This window comes from Biomphalaria glabrata, chromosome 11, assembly GCF_947242115.1.
Source record: "Biomphalaria glabrata chromosome 11, xgBioGlab47.1, whole genome shotgun sequence".
Taxonomy (NCBI): domain Eukaryota; kingdom Metazoa; phylum Mollusca; class Gastropoda; family Planorbidae; genus Biomphalaria; species Biomphalaria glabrata.
The window spans coordinates 25,045,700-25,062,787 of NC_074721.1; the positions used below are offsets into that span (position 1 = coordinate 25,045,700).

The 17,088-nt window shown below is 33.8% G+C and overlaps 1 protein-coding gene across 1 annotated transcript in view; it reads right to left on the minus strand.

Moving 5' to 3' along the window:
- LOC106070879 (SWI/SNF complex subunit SMARCC1-like) overlaps positions 1–17,088 on the minus strand; it is a 73,601-nt gene that overhangs the window by 24,403 nt on the left and 32,110 nt on the right. The window contains exons 10-16 of the mRNA XM_056045747.1: positions 14,893–15,020; positions 10,558–10,643; positions 7,087–7,304; positions 4,961–5,074; positions 4,363–4,519; positions 3,292–3,414; positions 75–273 (exon numbers count right to left, since the gene is read on the minus strand). Of these exons, the coding sequence (XP_055901722.1) occupies positions 75–273; positions 3,292–3,414; positions 4,363–4,519; positions 4,961–5,074; positions 7,087–7,304; positions 10,558–10,643; positions 14,893–15,020 (1,025 nt within the window). The remainder of the gene's footprint in view (positions 1–74; positions 274–3,291; positions 3,415–4,362; positions 4,520–4,960; positions 5,075–7,086; positions 7,305–10,557; positions 10,644–14,892; positions 15,021–17,088) is intronic.

Below are 17,088 nucleotides of genomic sequence, written 5' to 3' on the forward strand. Positions count from 1 at the left end.
TATTTAATTCATACTGAATAACAAGATAATATAAAAATGGCTAGATAATTAAAGAGTTAAATTACTGAACTTACCAAGATTTCCAAAATCTTCTTCTAAAAATGGATCTTCAATAGGCAATCTCAGAAAGTGTAGAATACATTCATCTTGTGTCCTGCTACCAACATGTTCACACACTTTGTTCCAATCATCTTTGTACAATTCTAAAGCTTCCAACAATAACAATGTTTCCTGATCTGTCCATTCCCTGCTACGCATAGATGGATTTTTATCCTATACAAGTAAAAAAAGATTGTAAATCTTTATATTTAATACAATATACCTTACTAAAATTGTTAGATTTTAGTAAAGTACCATTTTTATATAAATAAAAGTAAAATGTAAAAAAAAAATTTATTGGACTAAATATTAAGACATTATTTATTATTTCTTTTGTCTTAAAAGGAACAGAAAAATCTACTACAAGATCCAAATATAAAATATACTCACACACAGACATCTCCAACAAGAAAGATCACTGTAATTCATTTTAACTTTTATTTATAAAGCATGATCAGAGAGCTTCAAAAGAAGTGTACAAGTTGGCTCACAAATGATAAATACCAAAAGCAACAAGGCCCCAGAATAGAGGTTAAGACAAAAAAACTTTTTAGAAGGCAAAGTCTAAGCGCTTTCACATATTTTAAGGACAAGAAAAACATTTGGTCTAGTATGTTATTTGCAGAGATGGGAACAGACTTTGATAAAAAATTTTATACCAGCATTAGTGTGATGCTGTGTCATGATGACCCAAATAAAGAGTAACTGAATACTTTTTAAAATGTGTAGAGTTTATATTGAGTATTTTCTTTAAGTAATGTTACAAATAAATATAAATGCACATGCTTTACCCCACTTACAGAATGCATGCAAGACACTATTGTTTGTACATTTAAATGGGAGAACTTTAGCAGCTTTTCTTTTCTTTGCATTTGAAATGTATCTTTATTTCTTGTCTAGAGGAACCTGACAGAATAAGGCTTAACCTAAGTATTGAGGCTAAAATCTTGTGTTTCACTCTTATTTAACTTTTAATGAAAAAAAAGGATCTCTAGATTTAACTTTTAATGAATAGAAAGGATCTTTAGATTTAACTTTTAATGAAAAGGATGCATTGAGGTAAAGATTGTTTATTAAATTGCTTATTTCATACTAAAATACATGGTATTTGCTGGTTGTTTACAAGAAATATGAAGGCTCGAAAGTGGAGAACCATCAGAGCCCTTCGAAGTATGAAACGGGGTAAAACAAGGCTGTGTCCTAGCACCTACACTGTTCAGTATCATGTTCTCCACTATGCTGACAGATGCATTCAGAAATAGAGAAAACAACTGGATAAATATATCATACAGATTTGATGGTGGCCTATTCAACCTGAGGCGGCTTAAAGCAAAATCAAAAACCAATTCAGCAGTAATCAGAGACTTGCTATTTGCTGACGACTGTGCCCTAAATGCCTGCTCTGAAAATGATCTGCAGAGCATCGTCAGTGACTTCTCAAGAGCATGCTCAGATTTTAGCCTTACCATTAACACAAACAAGACTGAAGTCTTATATTTACCTGCTCCTGGGAAAGCCTACTCGGATCCAAGCATCACTATAAATGGACAGGATATAAACGCAGTGGACAAATTCACATATCTTGGCAGCACACTCTCCAGAAACGTAAAAATCGATAGTGAAATTGACCTGCGTATTGCCAAGGCCAGTGCATCCTATGGCAGACTGTCTAAAAATGTCTGGAACAGACGTGGTATCACCACAAATAAAAAGTTAGGGGTCTATAGAGCCGTCATCCTCCCTACATTGCTCTATGCCTCAGAAACATGGACAGTGTACAGAAAACATGCAAAGAAACTGAACCACTTCCACTTGACATGACTGAGAAAAATACTGAAAGTCAAATGGCAAGACAAAATACCAGATACTGAAGTACTTCGAAGAGCGTGTCTGCAAAGCATCCACAAAATCCTGATGCAGTCCCAGTTGCGATGGGCAGGACACGTCTGCAGAATGGAAGACCACCGCATCCCTAAACGACTCTTGTCTGGTCAACTAAGCGAAGGAAAGCGCTCATAAGGTAGTCAAAGAAAGCGCTTCAGGGACACCCTCAAAGCTTCTCTGAAGGCGTTCAGCATAGACCCAGGCACCTGGGAGACAGAGCATCATGGCATCGCGCTGTGAAAACTGCTGCGCAGGTTGCTGAGGAAAAGAGAACAACGCTGGCAGAAGAAAAACGTCAGAGAAGAAAAGCAAGGCAAACGACACTAGCTCCAGCTGGAATAACCTGCCCAATGTGCGGCCGAACATTCCGGGGTCACATAGGTCTCACCAGCCACATGAGGAGGCATAAAACCCCAGTGCAAAGCCCTCAGCCCCCTGGATGACAAAGTGGTCATCATCGCACCACAATGGACGAACTATATATATATATACAAGAAATACTAGCCTACAACTAGATCTAAGGCTATTGGCTTGTAAAGCATTAGGTAGATCTAGAAATACTCTAAAGGTCTACTAGATCTATTATCTGCTAATCTAAGGGTAATCTGTAAACGTTGTTAAAAATCAGAAGTTTTGAAATTCTTTAATCCTTTAGTGTTATCATTCGTGTTAATATCTGGAATCTATCAACCATATAGAAATACTAGTAAAAAAAATGTTCACAAAGTTGGAACTTAAGGGTTCTTTAAGTAAATAACAATGATCTAAAAATAGTAATTATTGGAGAATATTAGCAAGAAACAAGGGATAAGAAAATCTATCCATTTCACAGATGACATAGAAAAGTAGCACTGTTTTGAGAGCCAGACAGAATGACCAAAACCAAAATGTAAAGTGACTTTCTAAATTCAACAAATATGTCATGTGCAAGAAATACTACCACTAAAGGACTGAATGGTTCAACCACAAGATGAGAAGTAACTACTAACATGGAGCTAAGAAAGACATACAAATTCTTTTCAAAGAGTTTCTGTAAATCATAAAATAAGAACACTTGGTATTTGATGATCCATCTTGTTAATGTCCTATAAAAGCTTATAAATTTATTTAAAAAAATTTCTAAGAATGTTACTTTAAGTTATGAAACAAAAGAGGGACAAGACCTAAAAGATTTTAAGAATGTTAATGGCATTTAATAATAAGTCAGAGTGTGAGTCACTGGTTTAATTACATGAAGTTCCTATACGAATGTGATGACAATGTTTGTATACTATCATTCTACTTTTAAAAATTAATTTAATTATGCACCTTGAGAGCTTTTTTAGTGTAAATATCTGTTTTTAATCCTACACTTCCCAACTCCTTTTTCTCCTCATTGTCAACTTTATCCTTTCTTTCTGTAAAGTCACACACCTCTTGAGCAGCTGATGGCTGGAAATAATCAAAATGTCAATAATAAGCTTTATTATCCTGAATGACATTTGTTGTAGAATTTAACACAATTTTTAAAAATACATTAAATACAATGTCCATTCATTTAATAATCACTATCAAACATATCAAAGTGGAATATTCAAAAAAAAGAAAAAAAAAGAAAGAAAATTTAAATAAGTCTTTCTCGAGACCAAGTCAGAAAATTAAGTAAAGTACAGTAAAAGGTTATGCAGAGCCAGCTGTAATCTATAGATTTATTACACTGGAAAGCATCTGCAATAACTAAAGCTTTATTTATTAGTCTGAAACAATCTTTTACTGTTACAAACTGTTAATATTTTAAGTTTAAAGCTAGTTGTTAAAATTATTTACTCTAGATAATCTATTTCAATTATATTTTTTTATTTCATATGCTAGGAATAATTCATACAAGTGCTCATTCTTCTCCAGTGCCACTAGACCATGGAATGGATTGCCTGAATCAGCCACTGGCTAAGTTTCTAAATAACATGCATGACTAGATTATTACAGCAACAAGATGTTCATGTTCTGGTAAGATGGAAAAATTAGAAACAAATTTACTCTCCAGTTCAAAAGAAATAGTTTTGAGTGAGAAATGGCTTTCAACGTACTATTTTAATATGTTTAGACTCCATTTGAACAATCCACATAACCAGGCCCACCCCAAAAATTTGGGCTACAAATTATTGTTGCTTCTAAGAAAAAGCAACACTTTCTTTACTCCTAGAAAGAAATAGGTGAATAATGGCAATTCTTCAATCTAAAAATAACAAAATTAGCCACTTACTTTCAGTTACTAAGTTATATTAATATAAAAAGTACCAGAAATTAGGTTGGATAATCAAATCAAATATTCTTTTTCAAAGTCATCAGGTTTAATGAATGCATAGTAACTTTTTAAGTGGCAGTGAATCACTCTATTACCTGATTAATTCGAGGTGGATTAATAGATGTTATTCCAGAAGGTGTATCAGCAAGAATGTGAAAGTGTGAGGTTGATGGTGGTCCCATTACTGTAGGATGACTGTCAGAATCAACTTGATAGTTAATTAGACCCCACTGTTCTAAAAAGGCATGGACTCTAAAAAAAAATAAAAATATTATCCATTTAAGAAAAAATAAACTTGCATTGGTTATTCTAAATTAGAAAAGATCAATCTGGTATAATACAATAAATTCATGGCTATCACTAAAAAATTCATTAAAACTTTCATAAATGTGTACAACTTTAAATATCATAATTCTTAACCTTAATTTTTAAGTTCAAAAGTTTGTTTTAATTTTTTTTGGTGCTATTTCTAACCATATTTTTCACTAAAAAAAGATCATATTAAATGTTTATTTCATCATTAATTACTTTAACACTAAGCTTTTTTTTTGAGTTACTATACTTTAGTGGAGATATTAATAGCCTGTGTTTCTATTTAAGCAAGAAAGAACCAACAAATATCACAAAATAAATTACCAAAACATTCAGCATAAAAATTAGGCATTAAGGAAAAACCAAGCCAGAAAATTTTACCGAAGAATACAACAAACATCACCCGCAAGGTTTCTTCTGACAGCTGTAGAAGTCAAATATTCTGTTGGATTCAAGCGGTAAGTGTCAATCATGAAATTACGGTAAGCCACATATCTGAAAGTTAAGGTCAGAGAGTTGGCATAAAACAATTATTATACATTATTTATTTACTAGCTTGTTTTTTTTTCTTTCTATGAAAAAAAAAATGAAACTAGATAAATGCACACTAAAAAAATGTAACAATAATTTTATTTGAAAAAAAAATTCATTATTTGCACTGATTATTCAAGGGAGGAGAGCTATTAAGGCTATGAAAACTATCTTTCAGTAAAAGTGATAACATTTTTCTTTTCAGTGAAACTTCCTGTACTACTGCTTTTACTTTTTCATGTAAAGCATACACATCCAATGGTCAGGCTACTGTAACCAGTATGTGTGTGAATCAGTTTTGAAATGGAAATTGTCACGGAACAAAAGTGTATAAGGTCATTTTGAATAACAAATTATTATTGTTACATTGTTTGAATATTTGCATCCTAAAGTCAAGACGGCATGTTAATGATAGAAATTCCATAGTATAGAAGAAGGAGTGGTTGCATGAAAGAAGATTGGATGGTTCCAAGAAGGCGGGAAGACGGAGATCTTAAGGGTATTTAAAGAGATGCTTTTGAAGTTTGGGGGACGAGAACGAAAAAAGTAAACATATTTAATAAAATTGTATTGTACATTTTTAAAGTGTGTCTATTATTAAAGTGATTCCTTTGTATTTATTGTTAAAGGATCTCAGTTTTGAATTTATACATTACATTTCTATCCTCAGCATCACAATATTGTTTGAGTGTTCAATAATTGTTTAAAAGGAGAGTACTATACGAAATCGAACAACAGAAACACATTATCTGATCAACACAATCTCATCATAATCATCATAACATCAAGTAAACATACTGTGACATCAAACACCAAACATTTCATCTCATTAATATATACATAGATGACCAATCATTTAATTCCCGGTCATTTCATCCCCAATTAAATATTTTTTTCTTAGTCATTGTGTAACTGTGCTGTTAAGGCTTTGACTTTAAGCACTCATTTCATCTAATAAATAAATATGTTTATTTAGAATGCTTTTTGAATTTTGTATTTTGGATATGTTATTCTAGTGTTTATAGTGTTCCCCCTCCTCTCTTCATACTTGTTGAGAAATGAAATAATATATATATGTAAATAAGTAGATGTATTGTAATGTGGGGTTTGTATTTAGTTATACTGTTTCTATTTGATGTAGGGATGTCAATATTATCCTGCCCATATTGCATGATGTAATCATCAAAGGCCAAGGAGTGGTGGAAGTAGTGGAAATCTTTTTGAGAGATGAAAACGATTAGATCATGCAGCTGATAACTTATCTCCTGACCGCCATCTTTCACTTTATTTTTGTTTGTTAATCGCTCTTTCTTAAATAGGGGCGCATCATTTTTTAGAAATTTATAACCTTAAGATAATATTTTATTTAATCTAATAAATGCTGACTTCAATCTTTTAGAGCAGATTCATATCGCCTATACATGCTTTTTTTAAAATTCCAGTTAAAACATTAAAATTATAAATTGTGACATAGAAGAAGGTCCTTGGTAGAAATATGCAACACTTGCCAAGAAATAACAAACGATATACAGCAATACGGATCAATGGATCATCTTCTGAATCTAAGATCAATAGCTTGTCCTTAACAAGCAAGAAAAATATTTTTACATTACCTCTATAAATATATATGTTGAATTTTTTTATTTTTTAAAATAACATTAAATTCTATGTTTATTTAATGTGTCACACTTTTTGTCATGTTAATTAAAATATCATATATTTCATACTTTTTACAATTATTATTTGTTCAGGGATGACCAGGGATGAAGTGACAAAAGATTAAATGACCAAGAACCTATACATATACAAACAGGTGTCATTGATAAATGATGGGAAAATGAGACAGACAGATGGATGATGTAATTTACTTTTAGCTTAGACAGAAAGATCTTTCAGTTTTGTTTTTTAAAATAATGAATTATTTGAATATACAGATTTGTTATTTACAGAATTATCCATTTTAATTAAAAACTTACATTTCAGGTGATTTAGATTTGTTTTTCCCATTAAAAAACTCAGGCATGGCTCTTCTTTCTATAGCATGTACAGAATTATAATCAAACCAGGCGGAATAACTGGGTACAATAATATGGTGAGTCTGTTCCGTTAAGGAATCATCTCCCACCTCTTGAGTTTCTTTCTTATCAGTTTCTTCAGTACCAGCACCTCCTGGCTCAGATTTTTCTTGATCACCCTGAAACAAAAATTAATTTTTATCAGGGAACAAATTAGAAAAATCTGAGCAGGGAACAAATTACAAAAATCTGATTGATCCATTCAAGCCTTCTTTTGTGTGTCTTTAAAGACTTGATTCAACTTAAAACATCTATGCACATTAGTATATTTATTGGTGGTATATATCAATTCTAGTATAATTATTGGTGGCACATATCAATTCTATTTCTGTGATCACAAACAAAATAAAAAATAAGACTAATATTGTATGACAATTCTGATGAAATGTGAAAAGGGGTGGGGGTGGGGGGGTAGGTTTAGACACTGTTGAACCCAAATCTACTTCATGCCATTAAAAAAAGCTTTACTATTTCCTAAGGACAGACTTTCTTGAATTCTGTTGCAGGTATCCTTCCAAAAGTTGTTGGCACACTGTCTAACCATTTATTTTGCCTCTTTACTAGCAATTTTGAAAGCTTGCAGAGATTTTAGGCTAGGGTTTGCTTTGTAAGCAAGATGTGCAGATACCTTTTTCTCTATGCAATATTCTACATTTTTTTGTTTTTTTGAGGACAAAGGCAGTGAGTGCTGAGCTGTAGAATGCATCTCTAAGTTTCTCCCAGAATCACTTATTAATGGTACTGAACCTTTGAGGAGCTCAACAAAGAGTGCTATGAAAGAGTGGTGTGAGCGTGTCTGAATGATACTTTTCAGATCCATCCTCCTAGTGACGAAGAGGTCAAGTGGGCATCACCTTTTTTGAGCATGGGTGTCATAAGAGACTTTGTGATGGCATTCCAATGAAGTTTTATATGGCTCCTTTTGTCTCGAAAGGCAATAGATGAGCCCAGATGAGTCACTTGTTTTGGTTTAATCAGCAGAACCAGAGTTTCCTCTCCTGGGCGCATTCCTGGGCCTTGGATAAAGGGGTCATGGGTGGCCCATGCGTCATGATCCCTTTCTCGACTTACTAGGCTGACAAGCTCCATCTGTCCGAAGCTCCGGTTTTAAGGCGCCAGGTATCTGCCTACACCTGTTAGTAAGAGCAGTTTCGCCGGGCTTAATATCTAAGCCACACGAGCAGGCCAGGTGCTGGACTTAGTTGTCAGAGGCTATTTGAGAAGCATGCCATTAGGAGTATTTTATAGACAATGGGAGCTTATCCCCATTGACACCCCTGGCCATGACAACCCTTGAAACCAACGGAAGTAGTTAATGCCAATCAAAAAATCCTGCTCCCAGAACTATACAATCTCCTCTGCCACTGCTGGTCATTGCCAATATATAAGAACAAAGGAGATAGGAGTGATTGCAAACTATTATAGGGGTATCTCTCTCAGCATAGTTGGCAAAATATTTGCTTGTGTGGCACTATCCAGGCTGCAAGGGATAACTTCTTGAGTCTTAGTATGGATTCAGGAGTAGTAGATTCACTATAGACATGATATCTTGAATGAGCAGTTTATGAATTATTCCTAAGCACATGAAATAAAATAGAGTAAATAAATAAAGAGTAATTAATCTTTTGTTTAAACTTGATAATATTGATTACTGCAGGAAAAGTTCATATTTGTTGATCAGACAAAAGCCTTTGACAAAGTCAGCAGAAGTAGCCCTTTCAAACTCCTAAGAAAAAATAGGATGCCCTTCCAAACTACAAAAGTATATTGAGTGTTTTCATCAGGAAGCAAAACGTAAATTGGAATTTAATGGAGCCCAATCACCTTTTGAGGTCAGCAGCCGTGTCAAGCAAGGATATGTGATTGCACCTACTCTGTTTAGCATATTCTTTTCCTGGTGTATTTTTCCATACAAGATCTTCTGTAAAAACTCTTCAATGTATCAAGGTTGAGGGCAAAAACCAAAGTAAGAAAGGTATTAATAAGGGAACTCAACTTCAGACCCTGCTGCAAGCCAGAAGTTAGGCTTAAACATTAGTCAAAGCAAGACCAAAATACTAGTTCCAAGCACTGCATCTCACATGAACATTAATGACCAACTTGGTTCCATCATCTCCAATGATGTGCTACTGGATAAAGACATCAGCAACAGGATAGCCACAGCAATAGGCACCATCTCACTGATGCAGAAAAAAGAGTGGGACAAAGCCCTAATTTACTGGACCTGTGTGATGAGCCCTCTGTAGTGAAACATGATCAACCTACTCTTGGAGGGAAAAAAGCTGATTATCTTCCACCTTCAATACTTAAGTAGATTTTTATAATAAAGTGGCAAGATAATAACCAATAAGGAATTGATGCAAAGAGCAGGATGCCAAGACATCCACGTTGTTATCAGCAGTAGACACCTTGGATGGCTTGGTATGTTCACAGAATGCCAGAAGGTCCACTCCCACAAAACATTCTGTATGGTGATCTAATAGAAGGCAGGAGAACCCATGGTCGCCCACTTTTAAGGTATACCTATGTATAGAAATGTGACAAGAAGCTCTTCAACATCAACAGCTGGGAAAAAGAGGCACTGGATAGATCCATATAGAGATCAACTGTAAAGTCCTGGATTACAGATGGTATACACCCCAGAAGTAGAAAGAAAGGTGAAAAGTACAACAGGGCCTAGTGATTACAAATGCCCAGCTGTGTATAAAGGATTGGAATCTTTAGTCACATGAGAAGTTGCAAAGGAAAAAGATTGACTCTTGAGAGACGTAAAATGCCACATAACAGTTAAGATGAATAGGAAAACAGAATATGCTAGGACAAATTCAGACAAGTACTTTTTCTTTCCTAGTGCAATTAGATCATGGAACAGGTTTCATGAATCAGCCAATGACTTAACATAGTTAAGGTCACTAATTAAAATGACTAGGCAAAATTAACACCTAGGTAGCCATAGGACATAATTATCTTTGTAAAGGATTCATCTGTAATTTTTATGATAATACAGACGACCAGACAGATAAATTGACAGAAACAGAAAGAGTGGCTTTTTAAAACTGTTATTAATGACAACACAAATCTAACATATACACGAGGTACATTCATACATAAATATGAGATAGGCATGTGCAGTCTAAATATTATACATCACTTTAATTTTATTGTATACTTTTCTTTTTTTATTTTCTCTCCCACTCTTTTAAAACAGAAATTATTTAAGGATGATTTTTTAATAAAAGCATAAAATGTTATAGATTTGTTTTCATCATAAATACATGTATGTAGGAGAATTATGCCTAATAAAACAATTTTAAAGCAAGAAATGTTTCACTTGAAACCTTTTCCCTATTTGTATCTCTTACTTGAAATTACCTTTTCTGCTTGCTCTTCGTCCAAGTCCATAATAGAACCACCTTTAATTGGAGTAAACTCATCCTTTCCAGCACGAGCAGCTAAACCTGTTACAAGACAATACAATATTAGTCCACTTTGTTTTATTTCACATTGGGAATAAAGCATTCTTCTAAATTCCATCTGACCAAATCCAAGGTATAACAAATGATCATGTTCTCTATATAAAAAATACATTGAATACTTGTATTCCTTTGAAAACTTCAAAAGTGTTGTTAATGTGGCCAATGATTTATCATGTGCTTAGAAAAATGATCAAACCATTGTCAGATATCTATTAGAGCCTAAAACTGAAAATGACAGCCATCACTCAGTTTACTGGTTTAGAAGCTAAGTGTTATGCACTCAGCCACCTTGCCTCAATTGTAGATACATCCATTCATATAACTTTTAAAAACTAATTAAATAAACCTATAAGTAAAGCCTAGTGACTCTTAAAATAGCTACAATTACTATTTTAATTTACTAGAATTATTTTATACATGCGCCCCCTCCCCTACTTAATTCTAGCGCCCTTCCTTAATTCTAAAGGACTATTCATACCAATTTCATCTTCACCTATCCCTTAGTCTGTTGGACTGTTGGGGGCACCACACAATATTTGTCAACCATCTTTCTCCATTCCTCTCTGTCTTTTGCCTTGGATAGAACCTCTTTCAAAGGCAGGCCTGTCCATTCTTTTAAGTTGTCTTCCCATCGTTTTCTTTGTCTACCTCTTTTTCTTTTTCCTGGTACTGTTTTCTGAAGGATGGTCTTTGCAATCCCCGAAGACCTTGTAATGTGGCCATAGAGTTTTAGTTTCTGTTTTTGTTTACAATAGTTAGCAGGTCATTGTGGAGTCCAATCGCTCTAGTAACCATACCTCTAATCTCTTCGTTTGTGATGTGGTCTTTAAATGTGATACCTAAGATTCTAACATCTCAATTCCATTGCTAGGATCTTCCTCTCTATCTCTGAAGTTAGCGTCCAAGACTCACAAGCATATAAGAATATGGCCAAGAGACCACCACAGTTAGTTCATATCTGGGCATTGAACTGATGTCTCTTTACAACTTCTACTACAGTTTATTGAATCTGGACCAAAGGGTTGGCCACTCTCTATAAGGACAAGAACAGAGAGAGAAAGCTCCATTTTTCACTGTCAGTAAGGGTATTTTAAAGCCATTCTTAGTCTTTCAAAAGTATGTAGAAGCATAATGCACTCTGCATTATTGTTTTTGTAGATTAATGGATTTAATGTCTGGAATGCACTTTGCTTTTATGTGTAGCTTGTTATCTTCCCATATAATCTAATAAATATTTGCATTTGAAAAAAAAAAAGTAGCTAAGCAATCAACATTCAATTTTGAATGTTAAATAAAATTGTTTAACTTAACTACTTTGGAAGACATATAAGCAGCTGTTTGAGACAAACAACCATAAAAAAGCTAAAAAGATTCTAGAGATAAAAAATCACCTTTAGGGTCAGGATTTTGTGATTTTACCATCACAAAAGAGATACAAAACAGAAATAACAAAGACAAACAGACACAAAAACTCTTTTGTTCCCCTGGCAATAAAATCATTAAATGGAAACAATCTGATATAAACTTTTCACATGTAAATTATGAGTGAGTCTGGTGTGAATGTATATTTTGGTTTTCTATAGTTATAATGTTTTGTTTGGTGTAATGCACAAATTTGTAAGACAAATTTCCTTGCAGATAATAAAGATTATTATTATTATTAAGCCCATGTACCAATTATTTACATGTTACTGTTTTTTTCTTTCCACAAATGTTTTCATTCAAGTAGAATTTCTTATGGCCAGACATAAATGCAATAGTGAAAATATACAAAAAAAATCTCTGCTGTGCTTCATTGGTTTTATCCTTTTGATAGGTAAATTAAAATTTACAAATAGAAAAATTTGTTGTACAAAAGCCTGGTGGTTTCATACAAGTCAGTCTTGTTTTAATTGTAAGAGAAGAAAGTGGGAATGAATATGGGCAATCTTTGAGTGTGTCATGTGACATTTGATTAGTAGTTGTGTTTAGTTTGTCCAAGGGGTTTATGTTCTACATGTACACAAAAATGAAGGAACAAAGACACACTGCTGGCAAACAATAAGGAGCTAACAAGATTGATTTTATAATTGCATTTATATATTAAATAATTCTCTTCGTTGCCCGACCACGCGGGACACGCAGGCACACTGACTCTCCAACCCTCGATGAAAAAGTCATGGAAAGATAACTCATTTATTTCTGCAACAGAGAGTGAAGCTCAGAAAAAAAAATGGAGGGGGGGGGGGGGGGAGTTTTCTCTGTATTCAACAGTCACTTAATAGCAGGGCTGACTTATCATTGCGGGCCCTATGTGAAACGGATTGCACTGGGCCCAGTTTGGGTAGGGATATGGATAATAAGAGAAAATTAAGAGTTTATATTAAAAAATACATTGTTATTTGCATTTTATTCTTTCTTTACTGCATACAGAATTACTTTACGAGCCTTGCGTGAAGTGAAGTCATATATCATAAAAATTCGTTTTTCCTACATAGATCACGCTCAATAGCAAGAATTACCAAATGTTTCAATCTATCTTCGAGAATTGTTGACCTCTAGTAATTCTTCATTAGTTTGAGGCATAAGAAGCTTCTTCACCAGATTCCACAATTACGGTATTGTATAATGCCGTTTTTTTATTGCGCATAGAATTGGCATTTTCCATATTGAATGGCACCCCAAAATGACAATTTTGTCTATATTTCAGGAGATTTTTATGAGTTTTCAAAAGATTTTAATAATTTCCGGAGATTTACTGGACTTTTTCATATTTTTTGCACTTTCATGAGATTTCCAGGAGCTCCTGGTCAAACAGGAGGCCACTGGAAATGTGTTATAAGTTATAAAATGGTTTAATTTAATAATTTACACCTAGAATTAGCGTGGGGCTTATGAAAGTGCAGGGCCCACTGCTGTCGCATAGGTTGCAGTGGCCTAAGGCCAGCCCTGCTAAGTAGCATTGTATGCTACACTGCGGGTGGACTAGTATAACTTAATATGAAAAATATTCTGGAGAGTGCTCTCAATCACATTTTTTAGATGATAAAACTCAATACATACCTCTATTTTTATACTGCTACTTTAAAGGCCTTTAAAGGCCATAAATATTCACTGTATTAAATAATAATGATGTTTCACTAAAGCATTTTTTAGTCAATAAACATATGAACACATTAGTAGGAATAGCCTATGAGAGGATCATGAGCTAACATTTTTAAACTAATTCTGACAAAAATCAAGCTCTTTCTTCCTTCTATCTCTGTAAGCACATAAGAACACTGCTAGTTTCCCATAAGTCCTGCATGCAACCAACTGTACTTGGGGAAAAATTCTCCCCATTAAGAGTGATGTAACTGTAATTAAGTTAACCTGCTATGTCAGGGTCAGCGGTTTCTACCGTGGTCAGAGATTGATGTTTAATTTGACAAATTTTCTTCAGAACTCCTCTCATCTTAAGTATTATAGTGCTGTTATAAGTGCTCAATGTTCATCCATCACTAATTTGTTCCAATACTAAGTTTCTCATCTAAAAGATAGTTAAACTGTTAACTAATTAATAGTTGAGTTGCACAAATGGGAGCAAGTTATCAAGGCAGAAAAATATAAATTAGATTAAGTATTCACAATATTCCTGCATTTATATTTGATTAAGCATTCTTGTTTCAAACTAGTTTGAGCGTGGAATAGCATTATTTATTATTGATTTATTGAGTAGTGTAAAACTAAACTGTCATAAGTCATATACAACTCAAAATTTGTATACAATTTCTTTCTGTATAATTACCTTAAATAATAATAAAATACAATTAATGATTTCAAAGACTTGAACTTATCAGGCTACCTTGGATATTGAAGCCTCACTTTATACTCTAGTTTGTCAATGTAATTAAAAGATCAAGATAATGGAAAAATGGAAAGTTTAATCTAAAGTTTAACTGCAGCCAAAGTCTAGTCTCAGAACTGTAGATCTGGTCAGATGTGAACAAGTAAACATAAGCAGACATTGCAATGAAAATCATGCCTTAAAACAATTATGAAGGTCATTTCTTCATTGTGATAAGAATATAAAATAACTGAAATTCACCTGTGAACATTCATACTGCTGATTAGAAAAGTGTAAAAATCTTCCAACAATAATACAAAAAAATTAATTTCACCTAGACTTATCAACTTAAAATATTCTTATGAAAAGACATACACACACAAAATAAAAAATAAAAAATGTTTCAAATAAATATTCACAACTTACCTGATTTAGGGTTATGAACTTCCTGTATATTTGTTTCTGGCTGGGGATCATCCATTTCTTTGGTACTGTCTTCCTCATCTTCTTCCCATTTGCGTTTTTTGCTTGCTCCTATAGCAGCAGCTCTAGAGCTGTGATGGGAATATAAAAACAAATGACTGTAGTTGAAAACAACTGTACTTGTCTAGAGAAGGGTTTCTGCACCAAAGTCAATATGAAATTCCAGGAGTTTTCCAGGATCAATTTTAAAATTTCATTTGCGCCAAAATATCATACAACAAAAGTTAAAGTTGGTGTAATTTAGGTTTAATAATTAAATTAACATACTCATAGAAAACAAAATTCCTGTCATCCCTATTCAGAGTTTAGAAAATTCAGTGTTCACAAGCTGGCTATAAGAAAGTATCCAGTCTATCAGAGGTGACACTGAAGAACTGGAATTCAGCAGAACTTGTGGTTACAATGGAATAGTGCTACAGTGTAAAATCAGATTTAATGCTATCACAGTCATTTGCACTGATACTGCTAAGCAGAAACAAGATGCTCAAAAGTGGCATATAAATCATTTAAGGAGCTATCAAAATCTTGCAAAAGGGTATTTTGGGCTTTTGCCATTTTTAATTCTGGAGAATTGCATTCTTCAATGGAGATTTTTCAAGTTTGAGAACTGTTGTCAGCAGAAACTTTCTGCTCTTCATCTGGAAATTTAAAACAATCCTAGCGCTGGCTTTAATTTTAATTTAGAAGATTTTTTTTGTGTCTGTCAAATCTACACTAAGCAGTGCTGTAACAGAAGTACATTCTTTGAAAACAGCTGGTGTCATAAGTCTTTGCTACAATGACTGACGTATGCTAAAGAGGTCTTGGGCCATGAAAGGGCGACCAACAAAAGCGCATCTGATTGACATTTTTTTTTTTAGAAAAGATTGAGATGAAGCTTTTAATTTTGGTAAACAGCCTTTGAGGTGCTCAAAAGACTTTGTGTTGATTGCCTTCTTAATAAAAGGCTGTATGAATTGAGTTACTGGCATAGCTGCAGGTGGGTGTTGGACAAGTGACAGTCACTGTGACTGTGGCAGCCTTTTTGACAAATACAGCAGCAATCTGATTTAACAGACTATCGCTTGTGCTTATCAGATTTCAGATGCAATTTAAGTGCTGCTTCACCCATGTTTGAAATGATAATTTGTTTTTTATAATGACAACAATAAGCTTTAATACCACTGATGGACGATTTCTGAAGCCAAGATTTGTAGATCTAGAAATCTAGATAGATCTAGAGATTTATATTTTTTTCAAGCCACAGTGCATTAAACTTAAATCCATATCTTAAACGATGTCTTGTATTTAGGCATTTTAATACAAACTAGGTTATAGACTACATCTAGTATTCAAAAAACAGTCCAATGTGATTGAACAATCAAGTCTTAACTAGATTAGATCTACAATTCTTGTATAAGACTACATTCTAGATCTAGCTTAGATTGAACATAGTGCCACACACAATAAGAAACGGATCTAGATCTAGGTCACAAGACCTGATCTATTGATTCAATTCCCAGTGCTTAATATGATCTGATAATGTCTGATGAAAATATAAAGGCACAAAATGAAACAGGAAAAATTAAGTCTAACAATTTATAAGGTCTGAAGATGCGTAACATAGATCCAATTTGGGTGAAAATCAACTTGTTCATTGAAAAATCCATCCGATAACAATACTTGTTATCTTATATAATACAGACGTTACTTCAAAAAAGAAGATGATTACATCTTACACGTCATGCATTTAGTCTTGCATATTAACCTATGACCTAAATTCTGCTAAGTCACTGGTTTTCCTGGCTAGCTCAGGCAACCCATTCTATGCTCTAATAGCAACAGGGAAGAAGGAGCTTTTGTCCTTTATCTTTGTGTCTTTCTGAGTATTTTATTAGATTTTGTTTTTGTATTTGAAGATTATGGTTCAGTGTTTTACGTATTGTTGGCCTCCTTTAGTCGTAGAACGACTATGGTTCATCTCGCACACTTCCTCATGTGGCTGTGGAGCCCTATTTTGGAGAGACACTCCCGTCCACAAATATTGCAGGTTAAGGTGGCTTTTGCTTCAGTGGTAGAGGAGCTGGCCATTTTTCATATTGTACGTTTTCCTTTCTGAGCTGAGATCCATGTTCTTTCACTGTCAATAGCTTTCTTGGT